The sequence below is a fragment of the Xyrauchen texanus genome, chromosome 4 (genome assembly GCF_025860055.1).
Source record: "Xyrauchen texanus isolate HMW12.3.18 chromosome 4, RBS_HiC_50CHRs, whole genome shotgun sequence".
Taxonomy (NCBI): Eukaryota; Metazoa; Chordata; class Actinopteri; order Cypriniformes; family Catostomidae; genus Xyrauchen; species Xyrauchen texanus.
Genome location: NC_068279.1, coordinates 25,210,924 through 25,233,025, shown reverse-complemented (window position 1 = coordinate 25,233,025; position 22,102 = coordinate 25,210,924). Strand labels below are relative to the sequence as shown.

The following is a 22,102-nucleotide window of genomic DNA, read 5'->3' as shown; positions in this document are numbered from 1 at the left end:
TGGTTAAATCCATCTCTTCTGAAGTGATATGATAAGTGTCGGTGAGAAACAGATTTCTCCTGTTTTTATGATTTACATTCTTTGTGCATATCACCTTCTGGGCAGGGAGGAGATTTAAGATAAAAAAATTACTTAAATATTTATCTGTTTCTCACCTACACCGATCAATTCATGTCTGCCCACTGCAGCCTCGGTTTCCTGTTCTTAGCTAACAATAGTGGTACCTGGAGGTGTCTTCTACTGCTGTAGCCCATTCGCCTCAATGTTCGAAGTGTTGGATGTTAATAAATGCTTTGCTGCATATGCATATGTATGGTTACTTGGGTTACTGTCACCTTCCTGTCAGCTTGGACCAGTTTGGCCATTGTCCTCTGACCTCTGTCATTAACAAGCTGTTTTCAACCACAGAACTGCTGCTCGTTGGAGGTTTTTTTTTTTTTTTTTTTGCACCATTCTCTTTACACTCTAGAGACAGTTGTGCATTAAAATCCTTGGAGATCAACAGTTAAGAGAAATACTCAAACCAGCATAAAATTAATTACCACAAAAATAATTTTCTAGTTGTCTCTCCTTTAAATAAAAAATGAGAGCAAAAATGGAGGTAACAGGGAGGCACTTACAATGGAAGTGAATAGGGGCCAATTTTTGGATGGTTTATACAAAGAAATGTGAAGCTTATGATTTTATAAATGCACTTACATTCAGTGTTCTGTTAAAATTATTTGGGCTGTTAAGTTGTTTAAATAAAATTTTTACAGGCGTTTTACAATTTTAGGTTTTGTTGACACTTTAACAACAAAGAAGTAAATGTAAACTTTACACAGAAGTGGTTAGTAAGTGATTTTATCACTCTAAAATCTATTTTACATGCAAAATTTGTATTTTTGTGGCTATACTTTTGAAAAAGTGAGTATTTAAAAAAAATAATAATAATAATTGGGCCCCATTCACTTCAATTTTAAATGTCTCACTGTGACCCAGATTTGTTTTCTTTTTTTAAAGAAAAGGATGGACGAGTCTAAATAATTTTTTTTGGTAATAAATATTATGCTACAAATGCTTTCAAATGAGCTTAACTTTTATTGAACCGGAAACATTCCTTTAATGAAGATATGGCCTGTAAAACGTGTGGTTTGTTAAATACTTATTAAAAACATAATCTAAATAATTCCAAATTGATATAAAACTAGTTGTGACACACTTTATCTGTCAAGCTGCTCTTCTCATTATTATTAATATATATAAAAAAGTCTACGAGCATTTACAGGTGTATCTCCTTAAAATACTTAACTGCTCCTCAATATTTAAATCTGTACATGTTGGTTCCTGAGACACTGATGTTAATATTTGCATTTATTTATCTATTTATTTTTTGGAGACAAACATATCTAAGATGAAACAGGTTATAATTTAACTGAAATATCGTTGTGCTGTGACTATAATAATAATAAAAGTTCATTTATATAAGTTATTTATAATATAATTCATTATAAGCATAAACATTACACATAGCATAAACATACTTTACTGGTTAATTACACTAAACAATCAGCATGTCACTTGAATATTATTGAAAACAAAATTTTTATTTATTCTTAAAGAGATAGTTCACCTCAACATCTGTGCCATAGTCACCATACTGTATTTTTTCAGGTGCTGCAAATGAGATTTGATCAATGAAAATTTTAATTTCAGTTGATGGAATCCAGAATGACAGAATTTTCATTATTGGGTGAACTATTCCCTTAAGTATTCATGTACAGTACATACTATACATGGGCAAAGGTGAAAACACTTGAGGTCATAATGAGACAGTAATTCAACATTTACTCAAAGCAAAGACATGAACAGTCAAGGTCTTTGGGAAGCTCTAATGAGTCTCTGAAGTCCAATAACAAAATAAAATAAAACAAAACCCCATCATCATGAAATTACAGTTGGTCAGTAACAGGAACAAGATGAAGATATGATTACAAATATTTTGTTCAAATATGAGGTTTGCTGTTCATCATGGAAACATTAATAACCAAACAAACGTGCAGCTTCATTTGGTTTTTAAAGCATTGATGTTAGTCAAACATTACCATTACTGACTACAATTGTTGAGGAGAGCTATTGATCCACATGGTTAAAATTTGGAATTAACAGAATATGATCTTCGTGTGTAACATAATTCAATACACCACCCGGTTACAATTGGCTGTATAAATTATGTAACGAAGCTTCAGTTTAGGGGAATTGGAGAACATTCACTGTTTTACAAATGACTCACTGACCAACTAAAATTTTTAAGTATTCCAACATTCCAGTGTTGAGAAACAGCCCATAGACATCCTGATTTCTAAAGGTCAACCACAGTGAGTTTGCCAAGACAAAGACTCATTTCTGAGGCAGTCAGCCAACTCAACGCTCTAATGCCAACTTCTCGGAAATCTAAGGGTGACAGAAGAACTGAGTTAATGAGATCACAGTCCTGGAGTTAACAGAGATCTCTACTGTGCATTGATAAAAGAAGGACATCCATACAGTTAGTGTCCTTGACTTTGCTTCGGAAAATATATATATATATATATATATAAAGATATAATACAGTACTCTGTATGTAACAATAAAAGTTGTAGTGTGCTACATGGTTTTTGCATGACCTTATGTTATGTTGTAGGACCATATGTTTTTTTTTTTGAGGAGCTAGATAAATAAAATTACAGTTAAAACCTAACAAATATAGGTGTACCCCTGATGCATGGGTAAATAAGTGTATAATAATTAAATAAGTATAAATACCCAAATTAAAAAAAACTAAAACCCTGCGTATTGTACTAAGAGTGCATACAAATAAATGAACATTTCTAAAAATGTCATATCTTTCCTCCATTGGGTTCTAAACTCACATTCATATAAACCACCCCATTTCCTTTGCTATATTCAACAGTATAATGGGGCTTTTCCACTGCACGGTATAGCTAGACTCAACTCGACTCTGCTCGCTTTTTGGGGGTTTTCCACTGTGGATGGAACCTGACCACCTCGGTCGAGGTTCTAAGCGAGCCGAGACTACATGTGTCGTAAAAATCCTGCAGATCACTGATTGGTCAGGGAGAATAGTCACTACCAGCGTCACTGGATTTCCGACATACCACATCAACCCGCTAGTTTTAAAGTTAGCAACAGCGAAAACAGTATCATTTGTTCACGCGATTTTGGAATTATGAAAAAAGAAATGGCTGTGCGCAAAACCACGCCGTGGTCAATAAACAAGGTGCAGATGGTCCACTTGTTAGCAATGAGCAAAACGATAAAGTCTCTCAGGAAGTGTATCAGCTGTTGGCCGTACACGGCTACCACCGGACCTACCAGCAGTGTAGGAAAAAGTAAAAAAATTAAAAAATATAATAAAAAGTGACTACAGAACCATCAAGGAAAAGTGGAAGGGGTTCGACCAAATGGACTCTATCTAAACCGGCAAGCAATGGGAGGGAGAGTGCCCTGGACTGGTGTTGATCCACGTTGGAGGATGGTATGTTTTGTTATGTTAACTCTATACTCTGCTTGAAAGCTTCACTTTATTTAGTTGACCAGCTACTGGAACTTGCTTCTAAAATAACCAGGCCAATTTAAATGTTACACTTGTGTAAAATCAGCATGCAGCAAAATGAGCTAGTAGCAAACAGCTAGTGGTTGTGTTATTGTTTTGGTCAGTTTGTGTCGTGTTTAAGATGATGTCACGGCAGTAGAGGCGGCACAACTATGACGATCAGCCTATAATCCTACCCACGTTGAGGTGGAACTAAACTGCAATTGAAATGCACGCTCAAAAAATTAAAGCGAGTAGATTTGAGGCGAGTCGAACCGTAACGTGCATTGGGAAAGTGCCATAACGCTCCATTCACACACCACTTTGTAGTGAGTACAGTCAGCAGAGTGTACTTAATACCTGTTTAGATATGGGTGTAGTGTTTTTGCCCGACTGACACTGTACCATGTTAGTTTACTGAAGTGGTCCCTTGGTTTCAGCTGCATTTATTGTACCAAAGCAGTCTCTCGACTGGCCTTTAGTCTATGCTCTTCCATTACCTGTTCATGTATCCATAATCTTAGTGCTACATATTTGCTTTCAGTCCCCTTTCTTGTCATTCCAAGTCCAGTATCCCCTCTGAGAGGGCATCTATGGCTTTGGAGGCAGCGGAGTAGGAACGTCCTGCTCCTGAATCCATAAACATGTGAGGGATCTCGCTTCCAAAGTAAATCTTACTATTAGCAGCTATTGCCTTAAATTTCATCAGCTGGAGATATTCAGGAGTCAGTTTCAGCTTAGAGGAGAGAAGAACATGTAATATCTCATATAACAATTAGCAAAGGATAATCAGCCTGGCCTCATGAAATTTACGTGAGCATTTCCAAGCAAAAGTAGGTGAGTCTGTAATAAAAGTGTTAAAATGTATCGTTTTTAAATCATGCGTTAAAGTAAAAGTTTTTGTTATCATAACATAGCGGGGTGTAAATAACAGTGTTAAAAATAATCAGCAATTCGTGATTTGTGTGACAATGAATAAAACGCACAGTTGTTGTAGTGCCTCTAGTGTTCATTTCACCAGGAAACTGCAGCGAAACGTAGACAGTGGCATGTAAAAGTCAGTTTGCAAAAATGTTTATAGAGTAACGTTCATTCTATGAGGCCAGGTTGCGATAATAGGGAGCAAATTTGGAAATACTGTGGTAATTTACCTTATTGGCTTCAGCTGCTCTCTGTGCTGTGTAGAACTCTGCATCTGCTTTTGCTCTTTGTCTAGCAAGGAAAACACCATCTATAACATCAGAGAGAGAGATAAAGAGGAAAGGAGACACTGAGGGAGAGCAAAATGAACACCACAAAAACATTATTCTGTTTTAGAGCAGGATTTCAGCACTTCTGCCTCGTACAGTTCCCTTAGAACCTCACATGCAGAGCCGAGTGATGAAGGACTGTCAATAGCATTTTAAAATCATTGTTATTTAAAATTCACTCTAACCATCCCATTTCACATTCATCAGAGAACATATGCAGGCACCCACATGTCAGCACTCTAGTGAACAAACTGTCATTCAAATGACATCCCTTGAAGAGGTTCCCTGCTCTACATTTCAAGCATTTTGTCTAGTGTACATACAGTAAATCAATCCTATACACACCCATACCTACTTCAAGACTTTTTCAATAAATAGTCAAGTTTAGCATATTTGTTGCACTTTTGCCTGATTTGTCATGATTTTTAAACTAGAGTTCAAACCCAGCAAATATTATAACTGTAGATGTGCACTTTCCAGATTGATCATACTGTGAATTGTGAAATTTTTGACCTGTGTTTAACAAAATTCTAACCACTGCACCCCAGTGGCCGAAGCTGTAAGGTGAAATGTCCACAAGGTGGCACCAAAAGTGAGTTGTATTTTATGTTACTCAAGTGCAAGCCTCAACCTTAAACCTAACCTGTCAGGCCTTTATTTTGCTATGCTAGCCTGACATAGAGAACTGATGAGCCCTTTTAGATAAAGACAAATCTGGCAGTGTGTATTTGGAAGAATCTATGATGATGGACTGTTTTTATTTATTTTCTGTCCAATTCATCCTCCCCAGTGGATCACTGATTACAAATGAACAGTTCCACACTGCAGCACCTGCTATTAACATCAGTTTTGAGAGTTATTATCTCAAGTGGTTAGAGCTGAACATATTTGTAAAAAGGGTCCAAATGTTTTGTGATCCAATCACTCAAACTACTTTCAAAGCACAACTTATGTGACCACATGATGTATTTGATATGGATGTTAATATCAGGTCAAAGAATGTGAATCACCAAAAACAGAAGCAGAAGAAGAATGTGAAATTGAAGTGGAGATTGACTGAGCAGGGAGAATTTATAGTTAAAAAAATACTTAATTATTGATCTGTTTCTCACCCACACCTATCAAATTGCTTCCGAAGATATGGATTTAATCACCAGAGTTATCTGGAATACTTTTATGGTGCCCTTATGTGGATTTTTGAGCTTAAAAATATTGGCACCCATTCACTTACATTGTATGGAGCTACAGATCTGAGATATTCTTCTAAAAATCGTTATTTGTGTTGAGCTGATTAAAGAAAGTCATACACATCTTGGATGGTATGAGGGTGAGTAAATGATGAGAGAATTTTCATTTTTGAGTGAACTATCCCTTGAAAAGACCTCTTGCCAAAAAAAGGTAATAAAATAAACTCCACTGTAGGAGCCAGAAAGCAAGACATTCTGATGGCCAGCCAGACTACTTATGAAACTATAATGCAACACAGTGGAATACTGTATCCATGGCAGCTGTTAAAACAGCATTATGCAAGAGTAGTTTGCAGATGTCTCAGGAGATTGAAGGGCAATTAATTACTGTTATATTGTGGTGCATCTAAATGAACTGTTTTTACTTAAGTCACTAATTTGATTTGACTAAATCAACCTCAGAACATAAGACTACACAAATTAAAGCAATTTTAAGGGATGCAAATAGAAAACGAATCAAACAGAATCAACTCCTTAAAATAACAACAGCACAATTTCACTTTGTACTGTTTCTGTAGGATTCCAAAGGGCTTGGAAAAAAGTGTGTGTGTGTGTGTGTGTGAGAGAGAGAGAGAGAGAGAGAGAGAGAGAGAGAGAGAGAGAGAGAGAACAAGTGCAAACAGAAACAGGGCACAAAGAGGGCCTGGGTAGCTCAGCGAGTTGATGCTGACAACCACACCTGGAGACGCAAGTTCGAATCCAGGGTGTGCTGAGTGACTCCAGCCAGATCTCCTAAGCATCCAAATTGGACCGGTGGCTAGGGAGGGTAGAGTCACATGGGGTAACATCCTCGTGGTTGAGATTAGTGGTTCTCGCTCTCAATGAGGCATGTGGTAAGTTGTGCCTGGATCGCGGAGAGTAGCATGAGCCACCTCATGCACAATGAGCCACGTGATAAAATGCGCGGTTTGATGGTCTCAGAAGCGGAGGCAACTGAGACTTGTCCTCCACCACCCGGATTGAGGTGAGTAACCGCACCACAACGAGGACCTACTAAGTAGTGGGAATTGGTCATTACAAATTGGGAGAAAAGGGGATTAAAAATAAATAAATAAACAGGGCACAATGGAATGAAAGTAAGGGACACTGAATTACACCAACATAAATACATGTAAACCTACCTTCAATTTCTGATATCTTTTTCTCGGTTTCTTTTTCCATAACTTTCTGTTCAAAATTGATTTCAGACACCTGAGCCACCTTCTCTGCTTCTGCAGGCAAGAAGAGGAAGCAGAACACCATACTGTTAATTTTATGTGAGCTATAACTATAATTATTAATAATTATAATCTAATCCACACAACCAAATAATAACATGCAAGTTCACCGATGACAGCTTTTTTACTCTCCGTCTCTGCCTCCTTCTCTATCACTTTTTGGGTCTGAGCTGCAATCAGTAACTTTGTCCTCTCACTCTCCCTGAGAGATGCACATGAAAAGAAATGGAGAAAAAGAGAGGAAGACAGAATGGACACAATAGATTTTTTTAAAATTAGGTCAAAATGTGTCAATAAAACAAACATTTCAATGGATGATTATGTACTGACAAAGCATCTCGCAATAGAACTGACACAGAATGAGTGCAAATACAGAATGAGCAGCTACGTTGTTACCCATTTTGATCAATGAATGACAGTTCATCCAAAAATAAATATTAAATGAATATAATATAATATAATGAAAACAAATAAATATGTTGTTTCAAACCTGAAAGATTTTACTTTCTTCTGTTGAACACTAGAAAACTTTTGAAGAATGTATATGTTGCTCTTTTCCACACATTGGGCCTCATTTATGAAACACATGCAGAACCATTTTTTTGTGTAAATTGTTAGTTGGTACGAACAAAATTTACATCTGCTCCTGACCACGTGTAAATCGTATGTACAAAAATCAACTCTACAAAAGAAATTTATGTTTTGTGTTCTTTCAGGCAAACTGCCATGATTACATTTTGATGGAAGTGAAATGAAATACAGTAAGTGTATGTATATAATACATATACACTCACCTAAAGGATTATTAGGAACACCTGTTCAATTTCTCATTAATGCAATTATCTAATCAACCAATCACATGGCAGTTGCTTCAATGCATTTAGGGGTGTGGTCCTGGTCAAGACAATCTCCTGAACTCCAAACTGAATATCAGAATGGGAAAGAAAGGTAATTTAAGCAATTTTGAGTGTGGCATGGTTGTTGGTGCCAGACGGGCCGGTCTGAGTATTTCACAATCTGCTCAGTTAGCTGGGATTTTCACGCACAACCATTTCTAGGGTTTACAAAGAATGGTGTGAAAAGGAAAAACATCCAGTATCGCGGCAGTCCTGTGGGCAAAAATGCCTTGTTGATGCTAGAGGTCAGAGGAGAATGGGCCGACTGATTCAAGCTGATAGAAGAGCAACTTTGCCTGAAATAACCACTCGATACAACCGAGGTATGCAGCAAAGCATTTGTGAAGCCACAACACGCACAACCTTGAGGCGGATGGGCTACAACAGCAGAAGACCCCACCGGGTACCACTCATCTCCACTACAAATAGGAAAAAGAGGCTACAATTTGCAAGAGCTCACCAAAATTGGACAGTTGAAGACTGGAAAAATGTTGCCTGGTCTGATGAGTCTCGATTTCTGTTGAGACATTCAGATGGTAGAGTCAGAATTTGGCGTAAACAGAATGAGAACATGGATCCATCATGCCTTGTTACCACTGTGCAGGCTGGTGGTGGTGGTGTAATGGTGTGGGGGATGTTTTCTTGGCACACTTTAGGCCCCTTAGTGCCAATTGGGCATCGTTTAAATGCCACGGCCTACCTGAGCATTGTTTCTGACCATGTCCATCCCTTTATGGCCACCATGTACCCATCCTCTGATGGCTACTTCCAGCAGGATAATGCACCATGTCACAAAGCTCGAATCATTTCAAATTGGTTTCTTGAACATGACAATGAGTTCACTGTACTAAAATGGCCCCCACAGTCACCAGATCTCAACCCAATAGAGCATCTTTGGGATGTGGTGGAACGGGAGCTTCGTGCCCTGGATGTGCATCCCACAAATCTCCATCAACTGCAAGATGCTATCCTATCAATATGGGCCAACATTTCTAAAGAATGCTTTCAGCACCTTGTTGAATCAATGCCACGTAGAATTAAGGCAGTTCTGAAGGCGAAAGGGGGGTCAAACACAGTATTAGTATGGTGTTCCTAATAATCCTTTAGGTGAGTGTACACATAGACCTTTTTCACTGACTGTGATGATGTGTTTCTGCCTTAATCAGCAGCATAAATCTAGCAAACTTTTTATATGACAATTTTTTTTAAATATTGAGTGTAGGTTTATAACATTTTGCTTTGTTTTATATTACCTTGGAATTAGTTTTAAAAAACAAATTACCACTTCTGCGAGGGGGTTTGTATTACAGCTGCTGAGAGATTGACAGTAAATTTGGCATCTTCTCCCTTCTGACTGTCTTCATCTCTATTTATTTTTTCTTCTGGAAAGTCATTGAAATGTAATAGTAGACTTTATCTTTTGCTCTTAGAACAAATGGGTAAGTGAAAATAATATTTGCCTTGTTCTCTTATTCACTCTGTCGAAGTTTATCCTGCAATCATTTACTTCAGCGTTCCAAAACCCAGAGTGTGAAAAAGGTCAATTGAAAATGTTTCTTTGATGCTTACATTTATTTCTCCAAAGTATATAGTTTATTTCCAAATGTGCTTCAAAGATTTTATTTTGTTATTCCCAGCAGAATTGCTTGGCATGGGGAGAAAAGTTTGTGGGAAGACAGTTTTTTTTTTTTATACCCTCTTAGTGACTGGTTTGACAGAAATCATTTGATATACGCTCTATAATTTAGGTTTCATAGTTCAATATAGGCATTGACAAATTGCATTCAGTAGATAACGTATGTTCAATGCTAATGCTGTATAACCTATAAATCAATACATGTTGCAGACAGGTATGTACAACGAAAACCAAAAATGGTAAAAAGACCAGAAAATGGCAGATTGTGGCAAAGGGGGGCCAGGTTGGGCCGAGAGGACGCACGACCAGCCCCTAATCAGACCAATCAAGCCCATGAGAGGGATAAAGGCGGCCGGAGGTGGGAGTTCAGCAGAGAGAGAGAGAGCTACAGGCAGCAGCCCTGTATGCGTTTGTGTTATATGTCTTTTGCTTGAAGTTAATTATTAAATTATTATTTATATTGTCAAGGCGGTTCTCGTCTCCTCCTTTCCTTTTTACCCCATTACATTGGTGCCAAAACCCAGGAAGGAAGAGGGATGCGCCGTAGTAGAGTCCTCGCCACGAACATCCACCCCAAAGGAGCAGCCATGACCATCCATCGGGACTGAGGAGCCCGGCCACCCTCTAGTGGAGGAATAACCCTGGCCACGAGGGGAGGAGGGGCTCCCTACCGACAGCCTGCAGCTGCGGGAGAACCGCTGCCAGGAGTGGAGGAGACCCCTACCATCCACCAAAACACGCCTGGGCATTCTGTCCGCCAGGGGCCAGAGGACTGCCTCCGATCCACCCAGGGAGGAGCGGCTGTCATCCACTAGAGTGTGGAGGAGTGACCGAGGACCAGGCTACAGCGTATCAGAGAACCGGCGAGCATGTTTTTTCTCTCTCTCTCCTCTCTCTCTCTCCCCCGCTGTCGCACCATGTTGAGCTTTCCCTTTCTATTTTTTTTTTCCCCCTCCCCTTGCAAAGGTGGGAGGAGTGTGGCAAGGAGGGCGGGGCCGGGCATGATGACACGCCCGGCCCCTAATCAGGCTATTCAAGACCACGAGAGGGATAAAGATGGCTGGAGCCGGCAGTACGGCAGAGGGAGAGCTACAGGCAGCTGCCCTGTATGCATTTATGTTATATGTCTTTTGCTTGAAGTTAATTATTAAATGATTATTTATATTGTCAAGCTGGTTCTCACCTATTCCTTTCCCTTCTACCCAGTTACACAGATCTTTCATAGTTTACAGCATTTTGGTCAATAGAACCAGAGAACGTTAATGGTGGTGGACATACTCCTGCTGGCGTGTTCTGAACATGTTTTACACGTAAGCTTCATGCGATTTTTATTGACCTCAAAAAGAGCCTCTGATGACTGCAAAAACATGTGATGACAGTAAGTTCCTCACTTTCTTTGAGACACAATTGTGTTTGCTAAATAAAAATTTTAGGATGTGTATGCCCTTTATTCATAAAAACGTTTTCATTACTTTTCTGCAAAGATGCTAAAAGCATTTTCTAGCAAGTCTGGTGCCTTCTTGGTATTTTCAATGGTCGTGGATTAGGATAATTGTGAATAAATGTGCACATGCCCAATATTTACAAATATTTGGAATTCACTAACATACACACAGTGTTCCAAAGAAGGAAAGTCCTATGAGTTTGGAACAACACAATGATGAGTAAATAATGACAGAATTTAGATTTTTGGGTGAACTTTCCTTTAAAACTGCAATTACTTGTAGTTTGCTTCAACAGGCCTATTGTAAAGTGGGCTCATTAACTCACGTTAGTTCATAGTTCCTGCGAATGCTTTCTGGAATGTTTGGTTTGGTAACACGTACTGCCTGCATATGAGGGAGAGAAGGAATAAAGTAAGAGAAGTATTCATATTTTTTAAGGGCTTTGCTTTATGTCCAGATGGATTTGATCAAAAATATAATCCTGCTAAGCCAAACCTCAATATAGCATGACAAAGACACATCAACAAATACACAAAGAGGTCATATTCAGTTTACTTTCAGAGAACATGTCTTTTGTGGTTTTTAAACAGTAGATAATAATAATAAAAAAAACAAAGGTTATTTTTCCAAAATAAATCTTTCTGTTTTGCTAAGCCCTACTTGTCACCTATGTATTATATGGATTGTTATTGACTAGAACGGAAGGGAAAAATTATGAATGGATTGACAATATCTGCTGAATCCCACCTGAATGATGAGGCCAGGTGCGATGCTGGTCAGCTCCTGCTGCAGGGTGAGCTTTAGATTTTCATGTATTTGATCTAAAAAAAAAAGAACGATAGAAAAAAAGAGGTAAATGTATCAATATAGGATGAACTCATCGATTAGACTATCACAATGTACTATGTACAATTGCATATAAAACAACAGCTAAGAAGCTTTCAAAAGGTCATTTATGGATGTCAAGAAAATGTAAATGAACTACTGTATGAAGTTTCATTATGCCAAAGAAGTGAGTTATCTGAAATATTTATATTTTCTAATTAAAAATTATGCAAACCTTCCCTGGAAATCAATTTTTGTAGTATCATGACCACTTGGGCTATAAGCATCATAGATGTTTTTAATGACCAATTCTTGCATTTATATTTTTTGTTCCCACCAATATTTGGCTGCATCATTTGACATAACTTCCTTTTCAGCAGGCAGAAAAAGATAAAGTACTAAGAAAAAACCAACAGGGAGAAATTTTGCGATAAATGTTGTACTTTCTGTAAGAAAGGTTACATGCTAGGTCTGGTTTAGTCAGTCAATAAGGTTTGGACTATATGGTTTATGTACAGTTTAATCAACATATATTTTGAAAAGGTGAACCACTAGAGTGTGGAGGAGTGACCGAGGACCAGGCTACAGCGTATCAGAGAACCGGCGAGCATGTTTTTTCTCTCTCTCTCCTCTCTCTCTCTCCCCCGCTGTCGCACCATGTTGGGCTTTCCCTTTCTATTTTTTTTTTCCCCCCTCCCCTTGCAAAGGCGGGAGGAGTGTGGCAAGGATTTTAAACTTGGTTTTAAACTTGTTCCAGCAGTTCTAACAGTATATACTGTATATTGTAACTAGAGCTGGGTATCGATACCTAGGGGGAGTGGTGGCTCAGTGGTTGAGGCTCAGTGTTACTGGGTTACTGATCAGAAGGTTGAGGGTTCAAGCCCCAGCATCACCAAGATGCCACTGTTGGGCCCTTGAGTAAGGCACTTAAATCCAGGTTGCTCTGGGGGGATTGTCCCTGTAATAAGTGCACTGTAAGTCGCTTTGGATAAAAGCGTCTGCCAAATGCATAAATGTAAATGATACAGGTTTCCAGATTCGATTCAATTCAATTCCGATTGACAAGCTCTTGGTTTGTTTTGATTCAAAATTGATTCATATGAGTATATTTCAGATATAATGTCTCTTTTGCTGACATATGAAAGAAACAAATTATATTTTATTAGTTTTTCATCATTGGTCACATTTTGCCTTTTTTTTTTTCTACCCCTCATTGTGGCGTAGTGACTCGCCTCAATCCTCAATAAAAAAAAAATTACATTAATTTACAATATTTACATTGATTTGCTGAACACGTGCTAAAACTAGTACTGTCTCTTTAACAAAACTGGTATTTCTTTTAAGAGCATCTGTAGATGAACGCATGTTCACAAGAGAGGACTCTAGTGGATTTATCTCATCTGTGCTCAGCATGATTAGAATGACATTTTTATTTATTGTAGTTTTTGATCAACAACTTCCAATAGAAAACATAAAGGGTATTAAAAGACATTATTCAATGACAAATGGGTTGCGTAGATTCCGTTTTTGGACACACATTACACAAATCAACTTTTACTCTCAACACACAGTGAAAGGATCTCGCTGCTGAATACTCCACCACTATACTACACAATCACTGGTAAGTGAAATCGGAACATTTACCAGCCAGTTGCCAAATTTGTACATTTTGGTCGCATAGCGTGAAATTCGGTTGCATATGCGAATGTCTTCATCTCATGTAGTGGACAGTTGCACACAGAGTAAAAGATTGGGATTTAAGAATCAATATCAAAATTGTTCAAATAAAATGGTCATGCATTCGAAAATCTATATTTTTACCCACCCCTAACTGTAACAACTATACTATGGATCTTAGTCAGAGTGGCATCATATTACATTTTTTATGGGTATGGAAACAAGACTGTGAGGGTTATAATTTACAGTAGATGAAAAACTCTTGAGAAAGTTAGATATTATCTAGGACATTTATACAGTATTTTACAATGCATGTAATTGAAAATACTGTAAGTCTATGACTCATAGCCTTAAAATAATACATCCATATTAAAAATGGCACTCCTCTGAATGGATCTACACAAATAATAATTAAAGAAATGTTCAAGGTTTAATATGAGTCAAGCTCTTGCCAAAGAAAATAAATTTGTCGCTTAGATTCCCACACTTCAGAGGAATACTCTGATCCATTGCACAAGGCATTGAATGCTGTCAATAGAGTTTAACTTATAAGGAACATTCCTGAAATTAATTAATAAGAGAGTAGGGCTGGGCGATAAAACGATATCGATATATATCATGATAAAGAAAATCCACGATAAGCTTTTGAGGAATTTTCTATATTTACTGCATGTCACTAAAACACAAGCAGTTCGACTTTCTGTTCTAATTTTGTGAGAATTAATTAGATGTCTGGAATGGTTTTTTAAATTTTCTCTCGGGACACCCCTGAATCCACATTCAGCATCATTCCACAGTCACAAGGGCTTCTATGTCCCCTACTTGGGTATCTGAATCTAAAGAAATATAAAAAATATTTCATTTTAATGTAAAAATATTCCAACAAATACTGGACTGCTGTCACTATGCTTCAGAACAAACAGATGATCTTTTAACATTCATTTTCAATTGATAAATGGTAAAAGACGGTAAAATTGGTAAAAGATCCCACAGACCCCACTGCTTTGGCCATCTCTGGACCCCCTGTGCAGTTTTGTAGAGACTATTTTGACTGTTTAGAATTTATTTTTTCTTCTTTTTTTACGTCAACTTTGAAATAAAAAAAGAAAGTGCAATGTGTAAATGTATATCGTGATAAATATCAATATCGAACAATATGAAAAATATTATCGTGATAATAATTTTGGCCATATCGCCCAGCCCTATAAGAGAGCTACAGAAAAGGCCTTTGACAAGCACTACGGGTTTTAAAGCAGGGAAATCTTAACAAGCTTACGAGTTTCTAAATCATCAACTTTGGCATCAATATGTCCGTGGGTGGGTCAAAACTTACCGAATAAACCTATGTAGACCTCCTGAAGTGAGTGCACACTACAGAACTGATTCAACTCATGGTGAACTTTGTTGAAAATCAGGGCTTTGTCGTAGTCGGCAGTGAAGTTTCTTACAATGTCATACACTGCGGCAGAGGGGAAGATGATGTAAGAAAAGAAAAGGAACTGATGAGATGAACAGAGCAGATAAAAAAATTAATTACTTTCACAGTTCTACAATAGACAACTGTAAAGAAGAACAAAGTCATTTTACCTGCTGAAGGAATAAGGTAGTTCATCACCTCAATGCGATCAAAGTAGATCATTACACCTCCGCTGCAAGCCAAAAAATGCCATAAATGAATGAGTGTGAAAACCCATACAAAAAAAGAACTGAAGATGTAAATTTAATGTGGGGTTGCCCTGACTTCAGAAAGAAAGCATCGGCACTTATCTCAGAGATGACCAGCACTACCAAACATTAGTGAGCATTAAATCAAATTCGACCCAACAGCCTTATAGCTATTTAGCCCATTTTTATTTATTTATTTGCAAACTTGCATTCAGATCTGGCTACATGTTGGTATAGAACACTCACTTCTCACAATCCAATAAATTCCTGATGGATAAAATCAAGTTTTTCTCATTGAATCCCTATATCACTCAGAAATACAATTATGTCACATTACAAAATTAAAATGGGTTGTGAAAAGTGATTTAGATTTTGATGAGACCAACTGCATTGGAATACTTCAAAATTTGTATCTCTCTTCTTCTTGTTTGTGGCTTTCCAAATGGTTGTGGGGATTTTGATTAATTATTCATTTTGATTTCATTCAGTGATTGGTTCAGTGACCATTTCTGGAGATTGCATATGTATGCCAGTAGGTGGCGACAAATGAGCATCTTTTATGTAATGAATGAGTGAGTACTGTCCAGAAACAGTTGAAGGCGGTGTCCCACTTGCTGATTTTTCCAATGATTTTCAGGCGTTAACTTCATTAACATAATCACCGTCCAGAAGAGGGAGACAGAGTGAGCATTAGCATCTCTAAGTGGGAGGTGTTAATATCTTGACTGTTGGGACTCCCTGCTGAGTTAATGGCTTCAAAAACTGGAAAAAACACACCCATTTTGTTAAAAACAAATTATAATTCTGTCACTGAGGCAGGGTTTTGTGTTCTCATCAAGTGACCAATGAGCTTCTTCTGTTACTGAAGAACGGACAAAACAACAAGCTGATGTGAATGTTTTCATCGTACTCAGATTCCTCCATTTTTATTACACTAAAATCAGTCACAACAGTCTGTTTTTATTGGATGCATTTCTTTACTCACTGAAAGCTGCATGTGGACATGCATTCTACAATCTTTTACATTTAATACTTTGGTCTTATATTATTTTATACAACGTAAACATAAGCTTTATATTTGTAAACAGCTTTAGATGATATCTAAATCGTAATATTGTAGTCTACATTTATATAACATTATGTATAAATATGTATATCTTACAAGTTTGTACTTTTGTTTAATTTTAGTTCATGGTACTTTAATATACTTTTGAATAGTTCACTTTCTATCAAACGACACACATTTGTTGCCCAGCTCTTTGCACAATGTGACAATAAATGTTTAAAAGAAAAGGATGCAATTTCTTTTTACCATGTATTCTCAATAGCACATGTCTTTAACAAACAACCAAACATAGCAGATGCTGAAGATTCTTGGAGTAATATTGAAAAATACCTGTGTATTCAAAAGCTTCAAGTTGATTGGCTGTGAAAATAGGGGGTGAGAGTGAAGCGTTGAGAAAAGTCAAAGGCAGTCATTAAGTGTGACACTTTCCCTCCATTTTTAATTGGTAAGTGTGACCGGCTAACTGACTAGGATGGCAAGATCAGCAAAATCAGTCACTAAGTGTGACACCTCCCATCCAAATTTAGTTGTTCTGAGTCTGCTAGTGTGGAGCAAGCTTTAGCAGAGAAGGACAACTGGTACAACTGGAATGTCCAATGGATATAGAAAGGAAGTCCTGCCTTACAGGTAAAAGAGCCAGTAACCTTTTCAATACAGACATTCCCTCAGTCGACTTGAGAACGTGCACGTGCATTAGCTGAACTAGTTTGAGAGATGATTTTTTTTAGCGTGATCTAAGCTTTATGAAAGTATTGTTGTTAGACTTTACTGCTGATTTTAAATATGTTCTTTGTTCATAATCTAGACCAACTGTTTTGGAGATTTCAGTGTTTTCCCATTCAAGTAAATAGAAACTGTACTTTTGCCATGTTTATTGAAAATAGCTGCCCAGCTTTCCCAGGGGCATTCCAAAGATAGCCACAGAGTGGAATGTCTTGTCTTGAACGGGACTTTGATGAGTATGAGTGCAGGGAGTTGTGCATGATAATTTGGCTTCTTTTGGTAATATTTTAGCTGGCGGAGAAAACAATACATGATCTCACTGGCAAGTTTTGTCTGAAATGTAAGTTATTTAATATTATTGACTTGTTTGTTGAACTGTACAGTAGAATAAAGCAATATCACTCACATTAACGCTGTTATTCTGTATATCATCACGTGTTGGCATGTATCAACATGCATTTCACTAAATGTGTTTAAGCACGTGCACTAGCCCCAACTATTTATTTAAAAAGAATCAATAATCTATCAATAATCTCTGACATATGCTTGTCAAACTTCTTCTCACTATACAAACTCGTAGACTCATAGAGAGTTCACCAAACTGTAATTTTGCTATGTCGCAAAAGTGTTTGCATGCGTATGAAAGAAAATGTAAGCAACACAAAGTATTGTCACCACACCGTTAGTCTTTAGAAGATCTGATGCATTAACAATCAACATTACCTTGTGCCACATGGAACATTCTTTACTTCATCTGTTTGTAAGGTTGTCTGCAAGAAAAGAGATCCTGTAAGATACAGAAAACTTTAAGTTTGGCTATACTGCTCTCTGTTAGTCTGTCTTTCACCTGTACAGACTTAAATGTCGTAATAAACGGAAGCATCAGATGAAATCCAGGACCGCTGGTGGCAGTCAGCAAAGCTCCACCCCTAATAGAAGAGAAGCATTCTCAGCATCGGCTTGGTTTTGCTTCTGGAAGCATTTTATTGGAAAATCTTGAGCAACTGACCTGTAGTAAACACCCACATGTCCTTCTTCAATCTTAAGAAGGGCAGAAAATACAGCAGCTCCTACTATGGTGAGGATCACTGAGGCAACTGCTCCCAAAGTCATCCTGAAAAATAAAGAAATAGATTTACTAAAGAACAGGATTTACATGATTTATAGATTGGGAGAGCATGTGGAATTTAGTGACATTGCTGAGACTTTGCTTTTTAGAGGATTGAGCGAACCATCCAACTGTTCGTTTTATTTAGCATGACTGTATATTTGTAATAACCGAAAACTTATTTGATTCAACCAGCACAAGAGGGTGCAAAACTCATGTTAAAAGGGTTTTATAGATGGTAACGACAGACAAGAAGTCTGAATTCAGTCACAATTATTATTAAGTGCATAGCATAAGTGTAGATAAGTTATATTGGCTTACAGATTCCGGTGTTAATGTTCAACTGGTTTTCATGATAACTGGTGAACTTCTGTTTTACACCAGATCGGCCGCTGATTCGTTGATTCCGAAAATCATGCTTCTGACTCAATATTTTGATCTCAATTAAAAGTAAACTTACTGCATGATGCTGGCATCTGTGGTGCCGTGACCCGGAAGAGAGTGAGGTTTAGGGGGGTGAGTGTAACAGGAGCCAGCTGGTAGGTAGCTGTGCAGTATGTAAACCTCACTTTCCTGGCCTAAAGTGCGCTAGAGGCGCTAGAGGCTGTAGCCTTTAGAATCCTTGATAGCACCCCCTGCATCCCATGTTAGAGATGCCGGTTGTAGTCCCATTTGGAGCGGGTCGAGTAGGACTGGTTACATGTGTTCGGAATAAAATGGGAAATATGATCCAGCAGTGTGTCCGTGTTAATTTGTGCCTCAGTTTACAAGCTGGTGGTCTTGTCCGATTATGATATTGTTTGAAATATGAACATAAGATTCTCATCGAAACACTACACCCAAATATTATTCGATATCATAAAATCAATCAGTAACTGAATGAACAAACTTCCAACATAGGTCTAAATAGTGACATTAATGTAGATCAACATCATAAAATCAGAAAAAGTAGCCAACAACTAGTCAAATTGTTTACTTCACTGTCATTTCAGCATTTGATGAAATGGTTTGTCATGTTGGCATGCAATAGGTAATTGTGTCTAATAGTGTAACTAACTGTAATATTTAGTTACTGTAATAATCTAACAGACTGCAGACTATAACTATTTAAACTGCAAAAAGAGGGGTTAATTAATTTTATAATCGGATGATATTTCAAATCTCTGACGGTTTTGTGGTGACGTTCAACATATGAACAGTGGGTAAGTGAGGATGTGTCGATATTTATGTCTGAATAGATTCATAGATACAGATTGTTGTTCATTCAATTACTGATTGATTTTATGATATCACATCATATTTGGGTGTAGCGTTTCGACGAAATAATCGGACAACACCATCATCTTGTAAACTGAGGCACAAGTTAACATGGACACATTGCTGGATTATACGGTCAATTTTACACCGGACACACACTCATGTGAATACAAAGATGCCCCCATATATTGTCGCTGTCAATTAGCTCAAATAAAAAAAGTGTACTATAGTGTCGTGCTGATCATATTATTGATGACCTAACTCGGTTATTTATTTCTGGCGTACTTCTGCCGTTTGAGCTAATAATACCACTTGTTTTAATCTGTAGTGATGCCAGCATCATGCAGTAAGTTTACATTTAATGGAGATCAAAATATTTAGTCAGAAGCATGATTTTCTGAATCGTCGAATCTGCGGCCGATCTGGTGTATACGGAAGAAGGTCACAAGTTAACATGTAAACCAGCTCAACCGTAACACCAGTTTTTTCTTCTTCTAGTAAAACAAAGTGATCGATACAGTTTTGCTAATCTGTTCCTGTTACGCCAATATTCCTAACCAGAACAAGAATCACTTAATACAGTCGTCTGACATCTGCAAGACGAGCTGCTACAATCTAACTTGTAGAAAGCACGACTAGCTAGCCATAAAAATATGTACACTCTAACAACATAAATAAGACGCTTTGAACATTAACTTTATTAATTAATGTGAACTAAATGAGATGTTACCTAAGTACGTACTTCGTAATGGCCTGTGAAGACACCTGCGATGAGAAAATACAGTGACGCTTTTGTGCGTCTGACGTCATGACAGTTATGCCGTTTGGGTCAACCCACTTTTCAGTGTGTTTCGAGCATTGTACCACTAGATGGCGACAAATACATTCCTAAAAAGGATTGTGGCTGAGTGAAGTGAAGGCAGATATATGGAGAGTAGTGTGCTGTTTTAATTATGCCGCATGTACAGATGCTAGAAATAGAGCTTGGATGGTAGACTATATTTCTAATATTGACTATCTACCTTCATCTAGTCCTATTTTATGTTGTTCTTATGTATTCTATATGTTACAAGTTATAAGTTACATGGCCCGTGCATTTTAAGTCCTTTATTGTGATCTGAGCCATTAAGAAAACACAGTTTCATAATGAATAGGACAACCAGTAGACATCATGCATTTTATTTACCAAGAACCCCCAATTTGTCCCCCTTGCGAGGGCCCCCTTCCTAAAATATAAAGGCAGCTACATTATAATTTAACTTGTACACCAACACATTCATTCTATTTGAGAAAAATAGACATGATAATAAGAAAACATTAATGATTTTTTTATTATGAAATAATTGGCTTTTATTTGTTATTTTACTGTGGCCACTTCGTGACCGTGTGGGGAGCCAGAGGTAAGCCAAAAGGCAGGACTTTGATACGCCGTTCCCTTGAACACGAATCTCAAAAACCGCCTGTCATGTGATTTGTACATGAAAGTATGTGTTCTTCAGATCTATTGATGCAAACCAGTCCTGATGATGGACGTGCGATAAGATCTGTTTTTGAGTTAGCATTTTGAAAGGGCGATTAGCAAGCATGTGGTTCATGTGTCATATCTAAAATCTGTCTAAAAGCCATCTTTGGAAAAAAAGGTAGCAGATGTAAATCCCTTTGAGGGCTTTGCAACTCGGAACAAACTCTATCGCATATTTTGCGAGGACATTGTGAATTTCTAATGCAGGCACGTCCCTTGACAGAACCATCAAGGACAAAACGTCATTGAAGCGAGGCGGTCTGCATTCAAATTGGATCGAAAAACCCATGTTCAATCTATTTTAGCACCCAATCTGACATGCCACAATTTCATGTAACGGGATAGCGGGTGCTTTATATTTGACAGTAATAGTGATAGCGCGCCACTCACCATTGGGAAGCGGTTGTGTACAGTGTGTGAAATGGGGAAGCAAAGCAAATTCTCTAGAATGGCCTGAGCCAAAGTTAATAAGTGCACTAAGGTAGGCCTATGCATTTTTATGGTTTATGAGTGTGCAAACATAAAAGAGAAAATGTATGTGATCCTTATGAACAGAACCCAAAGATGGCTCAATTCAACTGTCACTGATACAGATAGTCCGGAGGACACCGTCTTTCTGCGTTTTGATAAGAAAATAATGGCTGTGACATTCTCTCTGTGAACAGCCGGGAACGACTCCTACTGTGTCTCTCGCAAGGAGATTTAATACATCGGAGCTCAGAATGGCCGTGTCCTGCATGGTAACGTGGTGGATAGAACACTATTTGCTGCACCGCGAACTGGAATGTATAACCGCACACTACCTTTTTTTTTTTAACACACTGAGAAATGTTCGGTAACGCATGCCATGTGACCGCTTAATGCATAGCTGATATTTAAAAGACAGGAGCATTTTGTGTGGAGTGTGGGTTGATTTTTATCTGAGATGCCCAGAAATGCACCATGGAATTGTGAAATGCGTGAGTGGGCACATATAACGGGCACATATCAGACG

At 37.8% G+C, this 22,102-nt stretch overlaps 1 protein-coding gene across 7 annotated transcripts in view; it reads right to left on the bottom strand.

The window, feature by feature from the left end:
- Positions 1-1,351: 1,351 nt before the first annotated feature.
- The window catches only part of LOC127640686 (erlin-2-like), a 24,675-nt gene continuing 3,924 nt past the window's right edge, over positions 1,352-22,102 (bottom strand). The window contains exons 1-12 of one of the 7 annotated variants that reach the window (XM_052123403.1): positions 20,329-20,389; positions 18,231-18,335; positions 18,069-18,150; positions 17,945-17,991; positions 15,355-15,416; positions 15,101-15,226; positions 12,013-12,086; positions 11,591-11,649; positions 7,399-7,490; positions 7,193-7,282; positions 4,726-4,805; positions 1,352-4,310 (exon numbers count right to left, since the gene is read on the bottom strand). In XM_052123403.1, coding sequence (XP_051979363.1) covers positions 4,131-4,310; positions 4,726-4,805; positions 7,193-7,282; positions 7,399-7,490; positions 11,591-11,649; positions 12,013-12,086; positions 15,101-15,226; positions 15,355-15,416; positions 17,945-17,991; positions 18,069-18,150; positions 18,231-18,334 — 996 coding nt within the window. In that variant the 5' untranslated portion in view covers position 18,335; positions 20,329-20,389 and the 3' untranslated portion in view covers positions 1,352-4,130. Of the gene's footprint in view, positions 4,311-4,725; positions 4,806-7,192; positions 7,283-7,398; positions 7,491-11,590; positions 11,650-12,012; positions 12,087-15,100; positions 15,227-15,354; positions 15,417-17,944; positions 18,009-18,068; positions 18,151-18,230; positions 18,336-20,316; positions 20,390-22,102 lie in introns of those variants that run through there. The other 6 variants (XM_052123395.1, XR_007970110.1, XM_052123384.1 and 3 more) reach the window with 6 other exon arrangements.